At 43.4% G+C, this 20000-nt stretch overlaps 1 protein-coding gene across 1 annotated transcript in view; it reads left to right on the top strand.

Moving 5' to 3' along the window:
- Nucleotides 1-20000, top strand: part of LOC135554277 (aminopeptidase N-like) — an 88415-nt gene that overhangs the window by 68207 nt on the left and 208 nt on the right. Inside the window, exons 12-20 of the mRNA XM_064986480.1 lie at nt 1688-1821; nt 4022-4077; nt 6538-6685; nt 9758-9849; nt 10062-10172; nt 15424-15591; nt 18422-18562; nt 19074-19155; nt 19911-20000. The exon at nt 19911-20000 is cut by the window's right edge and continues 208 nt beyond it. Coding sequence (XP_064842552.1) covers nt 1688-1821; nt 4022-4077; nt 6538-6685; nt 9758-9849; nt 10062-10172; nt 15424-15591; nt 18422-18562; nt 19074-19155; nt 19911-20000 — 1022 coding nt within the window. The remainder of the gene's footprint in view (nt 1-1687; nt 1822-4021; nt 4078-6537; nt 6686-9757; nt 9850-10061; nt 10173-15423; nt 15592-18421; nt 18563-19073; nt 19156-19910) is intronic.

Raw genomic sequence — 20000 nt, 5'->3', positions numbered from 1 at the left:
GGTTTAAACATTACATCAGATCAGACCCCATACTGGTTACAGACTAAAACAGGTATGGGTTTAAACACTACATCAGATCAGACCCCATACTGGTTACAGACTAAAACAGGTATGGGTTTAAACACTACATCAGATCAGACTCCATACTGGTTACAGACTAAAACAGGTATGGGTTTAAACACTACATCAGATCAGACTCCATACTGGTTACAGACTAAAACAGGTATGGGTTTAAACACTACATCAGATCAGACTCCATACTGGTTACAGACTAAAACAGGTATGGGTTTAAACACTACATCAGATCAGACTCCATACTGGTTACAGACTAAAACAGGTATGGGTTTAAACATTACATCAGATCAGACTCCATACTGGTTACAGACTAAAACAGGTATGGGTTTAAACATTACATCAGATCAGACTCCATACTGGTTACAGACTAAAACAGGTATGGGTTTAAACACTACATCAGATCAGACTCCATACTGGTTACAGACTAAAACAGGTATGGGTTTAAACACTACATCAGATCAGACTCCATACAGGTTACAGACTAAAACAGGTATGGGTTTAAACATTACATCAGATCAGACCCCATACTGGTTACAGACTAAAACAGGTATGGTCAACAGTAGTGCACTATATAGGGAATATGGCCCTGGTCAACAGTAGTGCACTATATAGGGAATATGGACCTGGTCAACAGTAGTTCACTATATAGGGAATATGGCCCTGGTCAACAGTAGTGCACTATATAGGGAATAGGGCCCTGGTCAACAGTAGTGCACTATATAGAGAATATGGCCCTGGTCAACAGTAGTGCACTATATAGGGAATATGGCCCTGGTCAACAGTAGTGCACTATATAGGGAATATGGACCTGGTCGATAGTAGTGCACTATATAGGGAATATGGCCCTGGTCAACAGTAGTGCACTATATAGGGAATGTAAGTCGCTCTGGATAAGAGCGTCTGCTAAATGACTTAAATGTAAATGTAAATGAATATGGCCCTGGTCAACAGTAGTGCACTATATAGGGAATAGGGCCCTGGTCAACAGTAGTGCACTATATAGAGAATATGGCCCTGGTCAACAGTAGTGCACTATATAGGGAATATGGCCCTGGTCAACAGTAGTGCACTATATAGGGAATATGGCCCTGGTCAACAGTAGTGCACTATATAGGGAATATGGCCCTGGTCAACAGTAGTGCACTATATAGGGAATATGGACCTGGTCGATAGTAGTGCACTATATAGAGAATATGGCCCTGGTCAACAGTAGTGCACTATATAGGGAATATGGCCCTGGTCAACAGTAGTGCACTATATAGGGAATATGGCTCTGGTCAACAGTAGTGCACTATATAGGGAATATGGCCCTTGTCTAAAGTAGTGCACTATATAGGGAATATGGCCCTGGTCAACAGTAGTGCACTATATAGGGAATATGGACCTGGTCAACAGTAGTGTACTATATACGGAATATGGACCTGGTCAACAGTAGTGCACTATATAGGGAATATGGCTCTGGTCTAAAGTAGTGCACTATATAGGGAATATGGGCCTGGTCTAAAGTAGTGCGCTATACAGGGAATAGGGTCCAATTGGGACGCATTAAAGAAATCTGTTGGCTCTATGATATGAAGGATAATCCTTTATTTCCTGCTTCCTTCAAATACAGCCACCCATCTACCAATGAAAACTTTGGGATCTGATTGGATGTTGGCCAATACCAAGGTTTCTGGATTCTTCAGGGTCAACTATGACAGTAGTAACTGGGATCGACTCCTCACCCAGCTCAGCACAGACCATGAGGTAACAGTCCATATGATAATGACCTCCTCACCCAGCTCAGCACAGACCATGAGGTAAAAGTCCATATGATAATGACCTCCTCACCCAGCTCAGCACAGACCGTGAGGTAACAGTCCATATGATAATGACCTCCTCACGCAGCTCAGCACAGACCATGAGGTAACAGTCCATATGATAATGACCTCCTCACCCAGCTCAGCACAGACCATGAGGTAACAGTCCATATGATAATGACCTCCTCACCCAGCTCAGCACAGACCATGAGGTAACAGTCCATATGATAATGACCTCCTCACCCAGCTCAGCACAGACCATGAGGTAACAGTCCATATGATAATGACCTCCTCACCCAGCTCAGCACAGACCATGAGGTAACAGTCCATATGATAATGACCTCCTCACCCAGCTCAGCACAGACCATGAGGTAACAGTCCATATGATAATGACCTCCTCACCCAGCTAAGCACAGACAGACCATGAGGTAACAGTCCATAAGATAATGACCTCCTCACCCAGCTAAGCACAGACCATGAGGTAACAGTCCATATGATAATGACCTCCTAACCCAGCTCAGCACAGACCATGACGTAACAGTCCATATGATAATGACCTCCTCACCCAGCTCAGCACAGACCATGAGGTAACAGTCCATATGATAATGACCTCCTCACCCAGCTAAGCACAGACAGACCATGAGGTAACAGTCCATAAGATAATGACCTCCTCACCCAGCTAAGCACAGACCATGAGGTAACAGTCCATATGATAATAGTCGGTAGAGCATGGCGCTTGCAACGCCAAGCGTCGTGGGTTCGATTCCCACTGGGGCCACCCATATGTAAAAGTAGTGGCCCCAGCTGACTTGTAAGTCGCTTTGGACAAAAGCGTCTGCTAAATGGGATATATATATATATAATGACGTCCTCACCCAGCTCAGCACAGACCATGACGTAACAGTCCATATGATAATGACCTCATCACCCAGCTCAGCACAGACCATGAGGTAATAGTCCATATGATAATGACCTCCTCACCCAGCTCAGCACAGACCATGAGGTAACAGTCCATATGATAATGACCTCCTCACCCAGCTCAGCACAGACCATGAGGTAACAGTCCATATGATAATGACCTCCTCATGCAGCTCAGCACAGACCATGAGGTAACAGTCCATATGATAATGACCTCCTCACGCAGCTCATCACAGACCATGAGGTAACAGTCCATATGATAATGACCTCCTCACCCAGCTCAGCACAGACCATGAGGTAACAGTCCATATGATAATGACCTCCTCACCCAGCTCAGCACAGACCATGAGGTAACAGTCCATATGATAATGACCTCCTCACCCAGCTAAGCACAGACAGACCATGAGGTAACAGTCCATAAGATAATGACCTCCTCACCCAGCTCAGCACAGACCATGAGGTAACAGTCCATATGATAATGACCTCCTCACGCAGCTCAGCACAGACCATGAGGTAACAGTCCATATGATAATGACCTCCTCACCCAGCTCAGCACAGACCATGAGGTAACAGTCCATATGATAATGACCTCCTCACCCAGCTCAGCACAGACCATGAGGTAACAGTCCATATGATAATGACCTCCTCACCCAGCTCAGCACAGACCATGAGGTAACAGTCCATATGATAATGACCTCCTCACCCAGCTCAGCACAGACCATGAGGTAACAGTCCATATGATAATGACCTCCTCACCCAGCTAAGCAGACAGACCATGAGGTAACAGTCCATATGATAATGACCTCCTCATGCAGCTCAGCACAGACCATGAGGTAACAGTCCATATGATAATGACCTCCTCATGCAGCTCAGCACAGACCATGAGGTAACAGTCCATATGATAATGACCTCCTCACCCAGCTCAGCACAGACCATGAGGTAACAGTCCATATGATAATGACCTCCTCACCCAGCTCAGCACAGACCATGAGGTAACAGTCCATATGATAATGACCTCCTCACCCAGCTCAGCACAGACCATGAGGTAACAGTCCATATGATAATGACCTCCTCACCCAGCTCAGCACAGACCATGAGGTAACAGTCCATATGATAATGATGCTTTCTAACCTGCTAAATTACTATGTCCCAGGAAGACCAGCACAAACCTGCTGACTGTCCCAATATGGGAACCAGACATATTTCAATGTCCCTGTGTTTATATTCAGGCTATTCCAGTGATCAACAGAGCCCAGGTTGTGGATGATGCTTTTAACCTGGCTAGGTGAGTCCTCTTCCACACAACATAATCTTCTGTCTGTATGTAAACTATCTGTAAAGTCCTCTGTCTATATGCTATCTATATGTAAACTATATGTAAAGTCCTCTGTCTATATGCTGTCTGTATGTAAACTATCTGTAAAGTCCTCTGTCTATATACTGTCTATATGTAAACTATCTGTAAAGTCATCTGTATATATGTAAACTATCTGTAAAGTCCTCTGTCTATATGTAAACTATCTGTAAAGTCCTCTGTCTATATGTAAACTATCTGTAAAGTCCTCTGTCTATATGTAAACTATCTGTAAAGTCCTCTGTCTATATGCTGTCTATATGTAAACTATCTGTAAAGTCCTCTGTCTCAATGCTATATATATGTAAATTATCTGTAAAGTCCTCTGTCTATATGCTGTCTATATGTAAACTATCTGTAAAGTCCTCTGTCTATATAATATCTATATGTAAACTATCTGTAAAGTCCTCTGTCTATATGCTATCTATATGCAAACTATCTGTAAAGTCCTCTGTCTATATGTAAACTATCTGTAAAGTCCTCTGTCTATATGCTATCCATATGTAAACTATCTGTAAAGTCCTCTGTCTATATGCTGTCTATATGTAAACTATCTGTAAAGTCCTCTGTCTCAATGCTATATATATGTAAATTATCTGTAAAGTCCTCTGTCTATATGCTGTCTATATGTAAACTATCTGTAAAGTCCTCTGTCTATATGCTATCTATATGTAAACTATCTGTAAAGTCCTCTGTCTATATGCTATCTATATGTAAACTACCTGTAAATTCCTCTGTCTATTTGCTGTCGATATGTAAACTATCTGTAAAGTCCTCTGTCTATATGCTGTCGATATGTAAACTATCTGTAAAGTCCTCTGTCTATTTGCTGTCTATATGTAAACTATCTGTAAAGTCCTCTGTCTATATGTAAATTACCTGTAAAGTCCTCTATTTATATGCTGTCTATATGTAAACTATCTGTAAAGTCCTCTGTCTATATGTAAACTATCTGTAAAGTCCTCTGTCTATATGCTGTCTGTATGTAAACTATCTGTAAAGTCCTCTGTCTATATGCTGTCTATATGTAAACTACCTGTAAAGTCCTCTGTCTATATGCTGTCTGTATGTAGACTACCTGTAAAGTCCTCTGTCTATATTCTGTCTATATGTAAACTATCTGTAAAGTCTTCTGTCTATATGTAAACTATCTGTAAAGTCCTCTGTCTATTTGCTGTCTATATGTAAACTATCTGTAAAGTCCTCTGTCTATTTGCTGTCTATATGTAAACTATCTGTAAAGACAGAGTAAAGTCCTCTGTCTATATTCTGTCTATATGTAAACTATCTGTAAAGTCTTCTGTCTATATGTAAACTATTACATTTACATTTAAGTCATTTAGCAGACGCTCTTATCCAGAGCGACTTACAAATTGGTGAATTCACCTTCTGACATCCAGTGGAACAGCCACTTTACAATAGTGCATCTAAATCATTAAGGGGGGGGGGGTGGTGAGAAGGATTACTTATCCTATACACTTATCCTTTGCTGTCTATATGTAAACTATCTGTAAAGTCCTCTGTCTATATGCTGTCTATATGTAAACTACCTGTAAAGTCCTCTGTCTATATGTAAACTACCTGTAAAGTCCTCTGTCTATTTGCTGTTGATATGTAAACTATCTGTAAAGTCCTCTGTCTATATGCTGTCTATATGTAAACTATCTGTAAAGTCCTCTGTCTATATGTAAACTACCTGTAAAGTCCTCTGTCTATATGAAATCTACCTGTAAAGTCTTCTGTCTATATGCTGTCTATATGTAAACTATCTGTAAAGTCCTCTGTCTAAATGCTGTCTATATGTAAACTACCTGTAAAGTCCTCTGTCTATATGTAAACTACCTGTAAAGTCCTCTGTCTATATGCTGTCTATATGTAAACTATCTGTAAAGTCCTCTGTCTATATGTAAACTACCTGTAAAGTCCTCTGTCTATATGCTGTCTATATGTAAAGCCCTCTGTCTATATGTAAACTAACTGTAAAGTCCTCTGTCTATATGCTGTCTATATGTAAACTATCTGTAAAGACCTCTGTCTATATGTAAACTACCTGTAAAGTCCTCTGTCTATATGCTGTCTATATGTAAACTACCTGTAAAGTCCTCTGTCTATATGCTGTCTATATGTAAACTACCTGTAAAGTCCTCTGTCTATATGCTGTCTATATGTAAACTACCTGTAAATTCCTCTGTCTATATGCTGTCTATATGTAAACTACCTGTAAAGTCCTCTGTCTATATGCTGTCTATATGTAAACTATCTGTAAAGTCCTCTGTCTATATTCTGTCTGTTGCTGTCAACACCATTTCAGCAGGTGTCATTTCTGGTTGATATCATTGTAGTTGATGAATAAAGGTGTGTGTGATGTTTTTCTGTCTTGGTCCACGTCAGGGCGAGGATAGTCAGCACTATACTGGCTCTGAGAACCACCCTGTTCCTTCAGAGGGAGAGAGAGTACATGCCCTGGCAAACAGCTGACAGGAACCTGGGCTACTTCTTCCTCATGTTCGACCGCAGCGACGTCTACGGACCCATGCAGGTCAGTGTTATATCTGGGTCCTATATGGCACCCTGTTACTTATGCAGTACTTTGACCAGATCACTATATGGCATCCTATTCCTTATGCAGTACTTTGACCAGATCACTATATGGCATCATATTCCTTATGCAGTACTTTGACCAGATCACTATATGGCACCCTGTTACTTATGCAGTACTTTGACCAGATCACTATATGGCATCCTATTCCTTATGCAGTACTTTGACCAGATCACTATATGGCACCCTGTTACTTATGCAGTACTTTGACCAGATCACTATATGGCATCCTATTCCTTATGCAGTACTTTGACCAGATCACTATATGGCACCCTATTCCTTATGCAGTACTTTGACCAGATCACTATATGGCATCCTATTCCTTATGCAGTACTTTGACCAGATCACTATATGGCACCCTATTCCTTATGCAGTACTTTGACCAGATCACTATATGGCATCCTATTCCTTATGCAGTACTTTGACCAGATCACTATATGGCACCCTGTTACTTATGCAGTACTTTGGCTGGCCCTCGCTACATATTCGTCGCCAGACCCACTGGCTCCAGGTCATCTACAAGGCCATGCTAGGTAAAGCTCCGCCTTATCTCAGTTCACTGGTCACGATGGCAACACCCATCCGTAGCACGCGCTCCAGCAGGTGTATCTCACTGATCATCCCTAAAGCCAACACCTCATTCGGCCGCCTTTCGTTCCAGTACTCTGCTGCCTGTGACTGGAACGAATTGCAAAAATCGCTGAAGTTGGAGACCTTTATCTCCCTCACCAACTTCAAACATCAGCTATCTGAGCAGCTAACCGATCGCTGCAGCTGTACATAATCTATTGGTAAATAGCCCACCCATTTTCACCTACCTCATCCCCACAGTTTTTATTTATTTACTTTTCTGCTCTTTTGCACACCAACATCTCTACCTGTACATGACCATTTATCAATCCAGTGTTAATCTGCAATATTGTAATTATTCGCCTACCTCCTCATGCCTTTTGCACACATTGTATATAGACTCCCCCTTTTTTCTACTGTGTTATTGACTTGTTAATTGTTTACTCCATGTGTATCTCTGTGTTGTCTGTTCACACTGCTATGCTTTATCTTGGCCAGGTCGCAGTTGTAAATGAGAACTTGTTCTCAACTAGCCTACCTGGTTAAATAAAGGTGAAAAAAAAGAAAAAACAAAGATCACTATATGGCATCCTGTTACTTATGCAGTACTTTGACCAGATCACTATATGGCATCCTATTCCTTATGCAGTACTTTGACCAGATCACTATATGGCACCCTATTCCTTATGCAGTACTTTGACCAGATCACTATATGGCACCCTGTTACTTACGCAGTACTTTGACCAGATCACTATATGGCATCCTATTCCTTATGTAGTACTTTGACCAGATCACTATATGGCATCCTGTTACTTATGCAGTACTTTGACCAGATCACTATATGGCACCCTGTTACTTACGCAGTACTTTGACCAGATCACTATATGGCATCCTATTCCTTATGCAGTACTTTGACCAGATCACTATATGGCACCCTATTCCTTATGTAGTACTTTGACCAGATCACTATATGGCATCCTATTCCTTATGCAGTACTTTGACCAGATCACTATATGGCACCCTATTCTTTATGTAGTACTTTGACCAGATGGCACCCTATTCATTTTGTCCACTATATGGAATAGTGTTCCATCTGGGACATAGCGGTAGAGTACTGAATTTTTTTTAATTGCAAAATCTGCTACTAAGATCCACTCTGTTCCATATTTATTGACACTGATGAATGCAAATGATAATGTCATCCAATATCTCTGATATGTTGTGATGCAGCTAGTTCTGTCCTTATCTTTCAGTCTTACCTCATTAAACAGCTAGTTATGTTCTTATCTTTCAGGCTTACCTCAATAAACAGCGAGTTCTGTTCTTATCTTTCAGGCTTACCTCAATAAACAGCGAGTTCTGTTCTTATCTTTCAGGCTTACCTCAATAAACAGCGAGTTCTGTTCTTATCTTTCAGGCTTACCTCAATAAACAGCAAGTTCTGTTCTTATCTTTCAGGCTTACCTCAATAAACAGCGAGTTCTGTTCTTATCTTTCAGGCTTACCTCAATAAACAGCGAGTTCTGTTCTTATCTTTCAGGCTTACCTCAATAAACAGCGAGTTCTGTTCTTATCTTTCAGGCTTACCTCAATAAACAGCGAGTTCTGTTCTTATCTTTCAGGCTTACCTCAATAAACAGCGAGTTCTGTTCTTATCTTTCAGGCTTACCTCAATAAACAGCGAGTTCTGTTCTTATCTTTCAGGCTTACCTCAATAAACAGCGAGTTCTGTTCTTATCTTTCAGGCTTACCTCAATAAACAGCGAGTTCTGTTCTTATCTTTCAGGCTTACCTCAATAAACAGCGAGTTCTGTTCTTATCTTTCAGGCTTACCTCAATAAACAGCTAGTTCTGTTCTTATCTTTCAGGCTTACCTCATTAAACAGCTAGTTATGTTCTTATCTTTCAGGCTTACCTCAATAAACAGCTAGTTCTGTTCTTATCCTTCAGGCTTACCTCAATAAACAGCTAGTTCTGTTCTTATCTTTCAGGTTTGCCTCAATAAACAGCTAGTTCTGTTCTTATCTTTCAAGCTTACCTCAATAAACAGCTAGTTCTGTTCTTATCCTTCAGGCTTACCTCAATAAACAGCTAGTTCTGTTCTTATCTTTCAGGCTTACCTCAATAAACAGCTAGTTCTGTTCTTATCTTTCAGGCTTACCTCAATAAACAGCTAGTTCTGTTCTTATCCTTCAGGCTTACCTCAATAAACAGCTAGTTCTGTTCTTATCTTTCAGGTTTGCCTCAATAAACAGCTAGTTCTGTTCTTATCTTTCAGGCTTACCTCAATAAACAGCTAGTTCTGTTCTTATCCTTCAGGCTTACCTCAATAAACAGCTAGTTCTGTTCTTATCTTTCAGGCTTACCTCAATAAACAGCTAGTTCTGTTCTTATCTTTCAGGCTTACCTCAATAAACAGCTAGTTCTGTTCTTATCTTTCAGGCTTACCTCAATAAACAAGTCACGCCTCTTTTCAACCACTTCAAGACTATCACTGCTGACTGGACCAAGATTCCTGAGAAACACACTGACCAGTAAGAACGTCTACCTTTCACAAAGTTGATGGATACAAAGAGAAAATGTCACGATAGTTAGAAACTATTTTTAGAAGACAAAACACTCAGTCAGTTCAAAATGACTGTTCTCATCCAGTTATCATGAATGGACTCAATAAGTCAGAAGTTGTGAGGTCAGTATACCATTAAGAGTTTCTTCTGTTTCATTTGTATTTTCCTCCTGTCTCCAGGTACAACCAGGTGAATGCCATCTCTATAGCCTGCAGTACAGGAGTAGCAGGCTGTGAGGAGCTGACTACAGGCTGGTTCAAAGACTGGATGAAAACGCCCGAGAACAACACGTACAGAGATCCCTCTCCTCTCCTCTCCTCTCCTCTCCTCTCCTCTCCTCTCCTCTCCTCTCCTCTCCTCTCCTCTCCTCTCCTCTGTATTTATATAGCCCTTCGTACATCAGCTGATATCTCAAAGTGCTGTACAGAAACCCAGTCTAAAACCCCAAACAGCAAGCAATGCAGGTGTAGAAGCACGGTGGCTAGGATAAACTCCCTAGAAAGGCCAAAACCTAGGAAGAAACCTAGAGAGGAACCAGGCTATGTGGGGTGGCCATTCCTCTTCTGGCAGTGCCGGGTGGAGATTATAACAGAAAATGGCCAATATGTTCAAATGTTCATAAATGACCAGCATGGTCCAATAATAATCACAGGCAGAACAGTTGAAACTGGAGCAGCAGCACGGCCAGGTGGACTGGGGGCAGCAAGGAGTCATCATGTCAAGTAGTCCTGACGCATGGTCCTAGGGCTCAGGTCCACCGAGAGAGAGAAAGAAAGAGAGAAAGCGAGAATTAGAGAAAGCATACTTAAATTCACACAGGACACCGGATAGGACAGGAGAAGTACTCCAGATATAACAAACTGACCCTAGCCCCCCGACACATAAACTACTGCAGCATAAATACTGGAGGCTGAGACAGGAGAAGTACTCCAGATATAACAAACTGACCCCAGCCCCCCGACACATAAACTACTGCAGCATAAATACTGGAGGCTGAGACAGGAGAAATACTCCAGATATAACAGACTGACCCCAGCCCCACGACACATAAACTACTGCAGCATAAATACTGGAGGCTGAGACAGGAGAAGTACTCCAGATATAACAAACTGACCCCAGCCCCCTGACACATAAACTACTGCAGCATAAATACTGGAGGCTGAGACAGGAGAAGTACTCCAGATATAACAAACTGACCCCAGCCCCCGACACATAAACTACTGCAGCATAAATACTGGAGACTGAGACAGGAGGGGTCCTCTCCTATCCTATCCTCCTCCTCCTCAACCCTAGTGTTGAAGACTGTTATTGATCCCAACCCTAGTGTTGAAGACTGTTATTGATCCCAACCCTAGTGTTGAAGACTGTTAATGATCCCAACCCTAGTGTTGAAGACTGTTATTGATCCCAACCCTAGTGTTGAAGACTGTTAATGATCCCAACCCTAGTGTTGAAGACTGTTATTGATCCCAACCCTAGTGTTGAAGGCTGTTATTGATCCCAACCCTAGTGTTGAAGGCTGTTATTGATCCCAACCCTAGTGTTGAAGACTGTTATTGATCCCAACCCTAGTGTTGAAGGCTGTTATTGATCCCAACCCTAGTGTTGAAGACTGTTATTGATCCCAACCCTAGTGTTGAAGACTGTTATTGATCCCAACCCTAGTGTTGAAGACTGTTATTGATCCCAACCCTAGTGTTGAAGACTGTTATTGATCCCAACCCTAGTGTTGAAGACTGTTATTGATCCCAACCCTAGTGTTGAAGACTGTTAATGATCCCAACCCTAGTGTTGAAGACTGTTATTGATCCCAACCCTAGTGTTGAAGACTGTTAATGATCCCAACCCTAGTGTTGAAGACTGTTATTGATCCCAACCCTAGTGTTGAAGGCTGTTATTGATCCCAACCCTAGTGTTGAAGGCTGTTATTGATCCCAACCCTAGTGTTGAAGACTGTTATTGATCCCAACCCTAGTGTTGAAGGCTGTTATTGATCCCAACCCTAGTGTTGAAGACTGTTATTGATCCCAACCCTAGTGTTGAAGACTGTTATTGATCCCAACCCTAGTGTTGAAGACTGTTATTGATCCCAACCCTAGTGTTGAAGGCTGTTATTGATCCCAACCCTAGTGTTGAAGGCTGTTATTGATCCCAACCCTAGTGTTGAAGACTGTTATTGATCCCAACCCTAGTGTTGAAGACTGTTAATGATCCCAACCCTAGTGTTGAAGACTGTTATTGATCCCAACCCTAGTGTTGAAGGCTGTTATTGATCCCAACCCTAGTGTTGAAGGCTGTTATTGATCCCAACCCTAGTGTTGAAGACTGTTATTGATCCCAACCCTAGTGTTGAAGGCTGTTATTGATCCCAACCCTAGTGTTGAAGACTGTTATTGATCCCAACCCTAGTGTTGAAGACTGTTATTGATCCCAACCCTAGTGTTGAAGACTGTTATTGATCCCAACCCTAGTGTTGAAGACTGTTATTGATCCCAACCCTAGTGTTGAAGACTGTTATTGATCCCAACCCTAGTGTTGAAGACTGTTAATGATCCCAACCCTAGTGTTGAAGACTGTTATTGATCCCAACCCTAGTGTTGAAGACTGTTAATGATCCCAACCCTAGTGTTGAAGACTGTTATTGATCCCAACCCTAGTGTTGAAGGCTGTTATTGATCCCAACCCTAGTGTTGAAGGCTGTTATTGATCCCAACCCTAGTGTTGAAGACTGTTATTGATCCCAACCCTAGTGTTGAAGGCTGTTATTGATCCCAACCCTAGTGTTGAAGACTGTTATTGATCCCAACCCTAGTGTTGAAGACTGTTATTGATCCCAACCCTAGTGTTGAAGACTGTTATTGATCCCAACCCTAGTGTTGAAGGCTGTTATTGATCCCAACCCTAGTGTTGAAGGCTGTTATTGATCCCAACCCTAGTGTTGAAGACTGTTATTGATCCCAACCCTAGTGTTGAAGACTGTTATTGATCCCAACCCTAGTGTTGAAGGCTGTTATTGATCCCAACCCTAGTGTTGAAGACTGTTATTGATCCCAACCCTAGTGTTGAAGGTTGTTATTGATCCCAACCCTAGTGTTGAAGGCTGTTATTGATCCCAACCCTAGTGTTGAAGACTGTTATTGATCCCAACCCTAGTGTTGAAGGCTGTTATTGATCCCAACCCTAGTGTTGAAGACTGTTATTGATCCCAACCCTAGTGTTGAAGACTGTTATTGATCCCAACCCTAGTGTTGAAGACTGTTATTGATCCCAACCCTAGTGTTGAAGGCTGTTATTGATCCCAACCCTAGTGTTGAAGGCTGTTATTGATCCCAACCCTAGTGTTGAAGACTGTTATTGATCCCAACCCTAGTGTTGAAGGCTGTTATTGATCCCAACCCTAGTGTTGAAGGCTGTTATTGATCCCAACCCTAGTGTTGAAGACTGTTAATGATCTCAACCCTAGTGTTGAAGACTGTTATTGATCCCAACCCTAGTGTTGAAGGCTGTTATTGATCCCAACCCTAGTGTTGAAGACTGTTATTGATCCCAACCCTAGTGTTGAAGGCTGTTATTGATCCCAACCCTAGTGTTGAAGGCTGTTATTGATCCCAACCCTAGTGTTGAAGGCTGTTATTGATCCCAACCCTAGTGTTGAAGACTGTTATTGATCCCAACCCTAGTGTTGAAAGCTGTTATTGATCCCAACCCTAGTGTTGAAGACTGTTATTGATCCCAACCCTGGTGTTGAAGGCTGTTATTGATCCCAACCCTAGTGTTGAAGACTGTTATTGATCCCAACCCTAGTGTTGAAGACTGTTATTGATCCCAACCCTAGTGTTGAAGGCTGTTATTGATCCCAACCCTAGTGTTGAAGGCTGTTATTGATCCCAACCCTAGTGTTGAAGACTGTTATTGATCCCAACCCTAGTGTTGAAGGCTGTTATTGATCCCAACCCTAGTGTTGAAGGCTGTTATTGATCCCAACCCTAGTGTTGAAGACTGTTAATGATCTCAACCCTAGTGTTGAAGGCTGTTATTGATCCCAACCCTAGTGTTGAAGACTGTTATTGATCCCAACCCTAGTGTTGAAGGCTGTTATTGATCCCAACCCTAGTGTTGAAGGCTGTTATTGATCCCAACCCTAGTGTTGAAGGCTGTTATTGATCCCAACCCTAGTGTTGAAGACTGTTATTGATCCCAACCCTAGTGTTGAAAGCTGTTATTGATCCCAACCCTAGTGTTGAAGACTGTTATTGATCCCAACCCTGGTGTTGAAGGCTGTTATTGATCCCAACCCTAGTGTTGAAGACTGTTATTGATCCCAACCCTAGTGTTGAAGGCTGTTTTTGATCCCAACCCTAGTGTTGAAGGCTGTTATTGATCCCAACCCTAGTGTTGAAGAATGTTATTGATCCCAACCCTAGTGTTGAAAGCTGTTATTGATCCCAACCCTAGTGTTGAAGGCTGTTATTGATCTCAACCCTAGTGTTGAAGGCTGTTTTTGATCCCAACCCTAGTGTTGAAGGCTGTTATTGATCCCAACCCTAGTGTTGAAGACTGTTATTGATCCCAACCCTAGTGTTGAAGGCTGTTTTTGATCCCAACCCTAGTGTTGAAGGCTGTTATTGATCCCAACCCTAGTGTTGAAGGCTGTTATTGATCCCAACCCTAGTGTTGAAGACTGTTATTGATCCCAACCCTAGTGTTGAAAGCTGTTATTGATCCCAACCCTAGTGTTGAAGACTGTTATTGATCCCAACCCTGGTGTTGAAGGCTGTTATTGATCCCAACCCTAGTGTTGAAGACTGTTATTGATCCCAACCCTAGTGTTGAAGACTGTTATTGATCCCAACCCTAGTGTTGAAAGCTGTTATTGATCCCAACCCTAGTGTTGAAGACTGTTATTGATCCCAACCCTGGTGTTGAAGGCTGTTATTGATCCCAACCCTAGTGTTGAAGACTGTTATTGATCCCAACCCTAGTGTTGAAGGCTGTTTTTGATCCCAACCCTAGTGTTGAAGGCTGTTATTGATCCCAACCCTAGTGTTGAAGAATGTTATTGATCCCAACCCTAGTGTTGAAAGCTGTTATTGATCCCAACCCTAGTGTTGAAGGCTGTTATTGATCTCAACCCTAGTGTTGAAGGCTGTTTTTGATCCCAACCCTAGTGTTGAAGGCTGTTATTGATCCCAACCCTAGTGTTGAAGACTGTTATTGATCCCAACCCTAGTGTTGAATACTGTTATTGATCCCAACCCTAGTGTTGAAAGCTGTTATTGATGTCAACCCTAGTGTTGAAGGCTGTTATTGATCCCAACCCTATTGTTGAAGGTTGTTATTGATCCCAACCCTAGTATTGAAGACTGTTATTGATCCCAACCCTAGTGTTGAAGGCTGTTATTGATCCCAACCCTAGTGTTGAAGACTGTTATTGATCCCAACCCTAGTGTTGAAGACTGTTATTGATCCCAACCCTAGTGTTGAAGGCTGTTATTGATCCCAACCCTGATGTGATGATCCCGTTTACATTGTCTGGTCCAGGATTCACCCCAACCTGAGGCAGACGGTGTACTGCAGCGCCATCGCAGCAGGAGGGGTGGAGGAGTGGGACTTCGCCTGGAGGATGTACAGAGAGGCTTCCATTGCCTCTGAGGCTGACAAGCTGATGTATTCCCTGGCCTGCACCAGGGCTCCCTGGTTACTGAACAGGTGAGGATGACTTCTGGCCTGCACCAGGGCTCCCTGGTTACTGAACAGGTGAGGATGACTTCTAGCCTGCACCAGGGCTCCCTGGTTACTGAACAGGTGAGGATGACCTCTGGCCTGCACCAGGATTTCCTGGTTACTGAACAGGTGAGGATGACTTCTGGCCTGCACCAGGGCTCCCTGGTTACTGAACAGTTGAGGATGACTTCTGGCCTGCACCAGGGCTCCCTGGTTACTGAACAGGTGAGGATGACCTCTGGCCTGCACCAGGGCTCCCTGGTTACTGAACAGGTGAAGAGGACCCAGACTGTGTCCCAAATTGAACCCTATTCCTTATTTACGGCGCACTACTGCTCTATGTTCCCTCCATGTGGCCTCTATGAGCCCTCTAAGTGCCCTCTATGAGCCTTCTATGAGCTCTCTGTGTGTCCTCTATGTGCCCTCTGTGGCCTCTATTTATTTATTTGATTTATTTTACCTTTATTTAACTAGGCAAGTCAGTTAAGAACAAATTCTTATTTTCAATGACGGCCTAGGAACAGTGGGTTAACTGTCTGTTCAGGGGCAGAACGACAGATTTGTACCTTGTCAGCTCGGGGATTCGAACTTGCAACCTTTCGGTTACTAGTCCAAAGCTCTAACCACTAGGCTACCCTGCCACCCCAGGGTAGAGGTCTCAGGGTAGAGGGGTAGAGGTCTCATATGAGCCCTCTATGTGCCCACTATGAGCCCTCTATGAGCCCTCTATGTGCCCACTATGAGCTCTCTGTGTGCCCTCTATGTGCCCTATATGAGCCCTCTATGTGCCCTCTATGAGCCCTCTATGTTCCCTCTATGAGCCCTTTATGAGACCTCTATGAGCCCTCTATGTGCCCTCTATGAGCCCACTATGTGCCCTCTATGAGCCCTCTATGTGCCCTCTATGTTCCCTCTATGTGCCCTCTATGGTCCCTCTATGTTCCCTCTATGTGCCCTCTATGTTCCCTCTATGAGCCCGCTATGTTCCCTCTATGTGCCCTCTATGTTCCCTCTATGAGCCCTCTATGTTCCCTCTATGTTCCCTCTATGTGCCTTATATGTGCCCTCTATGTGCCCTCTATGAGCCCTCTATGTTCCCTCTATGAGCCCTCTATGTTCCCTCTATGTGCCCTCTATGTTCCCTCTATGTGCCTTCTATGTTCCCTCTATGAGCCCTCTATGTTCCCTCTATGTGCCCTCTATGAGCCCGCTATGAGACCTCTATGAGCCCTCTATGTTCCCTCTATGAGCCCTCTATGAGCCCTCTATGTGCCCTCTATGAGCCCACTATGGGCTCTCTATGAGCTCTCTATGTGCCCTCTATGTTCCCTCTATGAGCCCTCTATGTTCCCTCTATGAGCCCTCTATGAGACCTCTATGAGCCCTCTATGAGCCCTCTATGTTCCCTCTATGAGCCCTCTATGTTCCCTCTATGTGCCCTCTATGTTCCCTCTATGTGCCCTCTATGTTCCCTCTATGAGCCCTCTATGTTCCCTCTATGTGCCCTCTATGTGCCCTCTATGTTCCCTCTATGTGCCCTCTATGTTCCCTCTATGTGCCCTCTATGTTCCCTCTATGTGCCTTCTATGTTCCCTCTATGAGCCCTCTATGAGCCCTCTATGTGCCCTCTATGAGCCCGCTATGAGACCTCTATGAGCCCTCTATGTTCCCTCTATGTGCCCTCTATGAGCCCTCTATGAGCCCTCTATGTGCCCTCTATGAGCCCACTATGGGCTCTCTATGAGCTCTCTATGTGCCCTCTATGTTCCCTCTATGAGCCCTCTATGTTCCCTCTATGAGCCCTCTATGAGACCTCTATGAGCCCTCTATGAGCCCTCTATGTTCCCTCTATGAGCCCTCTATGTTCCCTCTATGTGCCCTCTATGTTCCCTCTATGTGCCCTCTATGTTCCCTCTATGAGCCCTCTATGTTCCCTCTATGTGCCCTCTATGTGCCCTCTATGTTCCCTCTATGTGCCCTCTATGTTCCCTCTATGAGCCCTCTATGAGCCCACTATGAGACCTCTATCAGCCCTCTATGTTCCCTCTATGTTCCCTCTATGAGCCCTCTATGAGCCCTTTATGTGCCCTCTATGAGCCCACTATGTGCCCTCTATGTGCCCTCTATGTTCCCTCTATGATCCCTCTATGTTCCCTCTATGAGCCCTCTATGTGCCCTCTATGTTCCCTCTATGTTCCCTCTATGAGCCCTCTATGTGCCCTCTATGTTCCCTCTATGTGCCCTCTATGTTCCCTCTATGAGCCCTCTATGTTCCCTCTATGAGCCCTCTATGTTCCCTCTATGAGCCCTCTATGTGCCCTCTATGTGCCCTCTATGTGCCCTCTATGTTCCCTCTATGAGCCCTCTATGTTCCCTCTATGAGCCCTCTATGTTCCCTCTATGTTCCCTCTATGTACCCTCTATGTGCCCTCTATGTTCCCTCTATGTGCCCTCTATGTTCCCTCTATGTTCCCTCTATGTGCCCTCTATGAGCCCTCTATGTACCCTCTATGTGCCCTCTATGTTCCCTCTATGAGCCCTCTATGTACCCTCTATGTGCCCTCTATGAGCCCACTATGTGCCCTCTATGTGCCCTCTATGTTCCCTCTATGAGCCCTCTATGTTCCCTCTGAGCCCTCTATGAGACCTCTATGAGCCCTCTATGAGCCCTCTATGTGCCCTCTATGAGCCCACTATGTGCCCAATGGGTTCTGGTCAAAGCAATGCAGTGTGTTTGAATCAAATAGTATTAGTTGATCAATGTAGTTGTGCAGGATCATTCAGGATGGATCTGATCTGTGTGTTTGGGTTTCAGGTATCTGAACTACTGTCTGGATCCAGAGAAGATTCGGAAACAGGACGCCACATTCACCATTGTGTACATTGCTGGTAATGTTGTGGGCCAGTCTTTGGCTTGGGACTTTGTCAGAACCAACTGGAACCACTTATTTAATGAGTGAGTAGGATCCAACATTTATATAATGTATCTGTCTGATGTGAACACTGCAGTTATTCATTCTAATGTTTACATCCCAAATGGCACCCTAATCCCTATATAGTGCACTACCACTGGTCAAATTTAGTGGCACCCTAATCCCTATATAGTACACTACCACTGGTCAAATTTAGTGGCACCCTAATCCCTATATAGTACACTACCTCTGGTCAAGGGTAGTGGCACCCTAATCCCTGTGTAGTACACTACCACTGGTCAAAAGTAGTGGCACCCTAATCCCTATGTAGTACACTACCACTGGTCAAATTTAGTGGCACACTAATCCCCATATAGTACACTACCTCTGGTCAAGGGTAGTGGCACCCTAATCACTATATATTACACAATATAGGGTCATGTTGTAGGCCAGTCTTTGGCTTGGGACTTTGTCAGAGCCAACTGGCTTGGGATTTTATCAATTACGTTTTAATGTGTTGAATGTTGACCGTATTTATGTCTCCTCATCTTGTAGTTATGGAGGGGGATCGTTGTCCTTCGCACGGCTCATTGATGGAATCACCAGGCGCTTCTCCTCAGAGTTTGAACTGAAACAGGTACAACCCATTCAGAGCTTCTGTGTCTCTGTGTGACTGTGATCCAACCCCAGACGTCCACTTCCTGGTTGGTGATGGCACGCTGCTATAATTAACATAATAAGAGTGTTACCTCCTGACGTGTTAACAGGTATAATGAGAGAGAAAGAAATGCTGGTTAACGAAAAGGAAAACGGCAGAACACTGGTGGTCCAGATGCTTCCAAACATTTAATGGATCTATTAAACAACGTTTCAGTAAAACATACCTTTATCAAGGTGGATACTGTCATCATCTAGGAAACAGAAACTCTCAGACAAACATGGGCCAGATGTCCATTCTCCTTCAGAAATAGATTTATGCTGTCTTAATAGCCTGTCCATTCTCTGGTCCCATAGGTTAATACTGTGTTAATAGCCTGTCAATTCTCTGGTCCTATAGATTAATACTGTCATCATCTAGGAAACAGAAACTCTCAGACAAACATGGGCCAGATGTCCATTCTCCTTCAGAAATAGATTTATGCTGTCTTAATAGCCTGTCCATTCTCTGGTCCCATAGGTTAATACTGTGTTAATAGCCTGTCCATTCTCTGGTCCTATAGATTAATACTGTGTTAATAGCCTGTCCATTCTCTGGTCCTATAGATGAATACTGTGTTAATAGCCTGTCCATTCTCTGGTCCAATAGATTAATACTGTGTTAATAGCCTGTCCATTCTCTGGTCCCATAGGTTAATACTGTGTTAATAGCCTGTCCATTCTGTGGTCCTATAGTTGCAGCAGTTCATTGAGGAGAATGCAGAGCAGGGTTTTGGTTCAGCCACACTAGCAGTGGACCAGGCCCTGGAGAGAACCAAAGCCAAC

This window comes from Oncorhynchus masou, chromosome 2, assembly GCF_036934945.1.
Source record: "Oncorhynchus masou masou isolate Uvic2021 chromosome 2, UVic_Omas_1.1, whole genome shotgun sequence".
NCBI lineage: Eukaryota > Metazoa > Chordata > Actinopteri > Salmoniformes > Salmonidae > Oncorhynchus > Oncorhynchus masou.
This window is presented reverse-complemented; position numbering and strand designations above follow the sequence as displayed.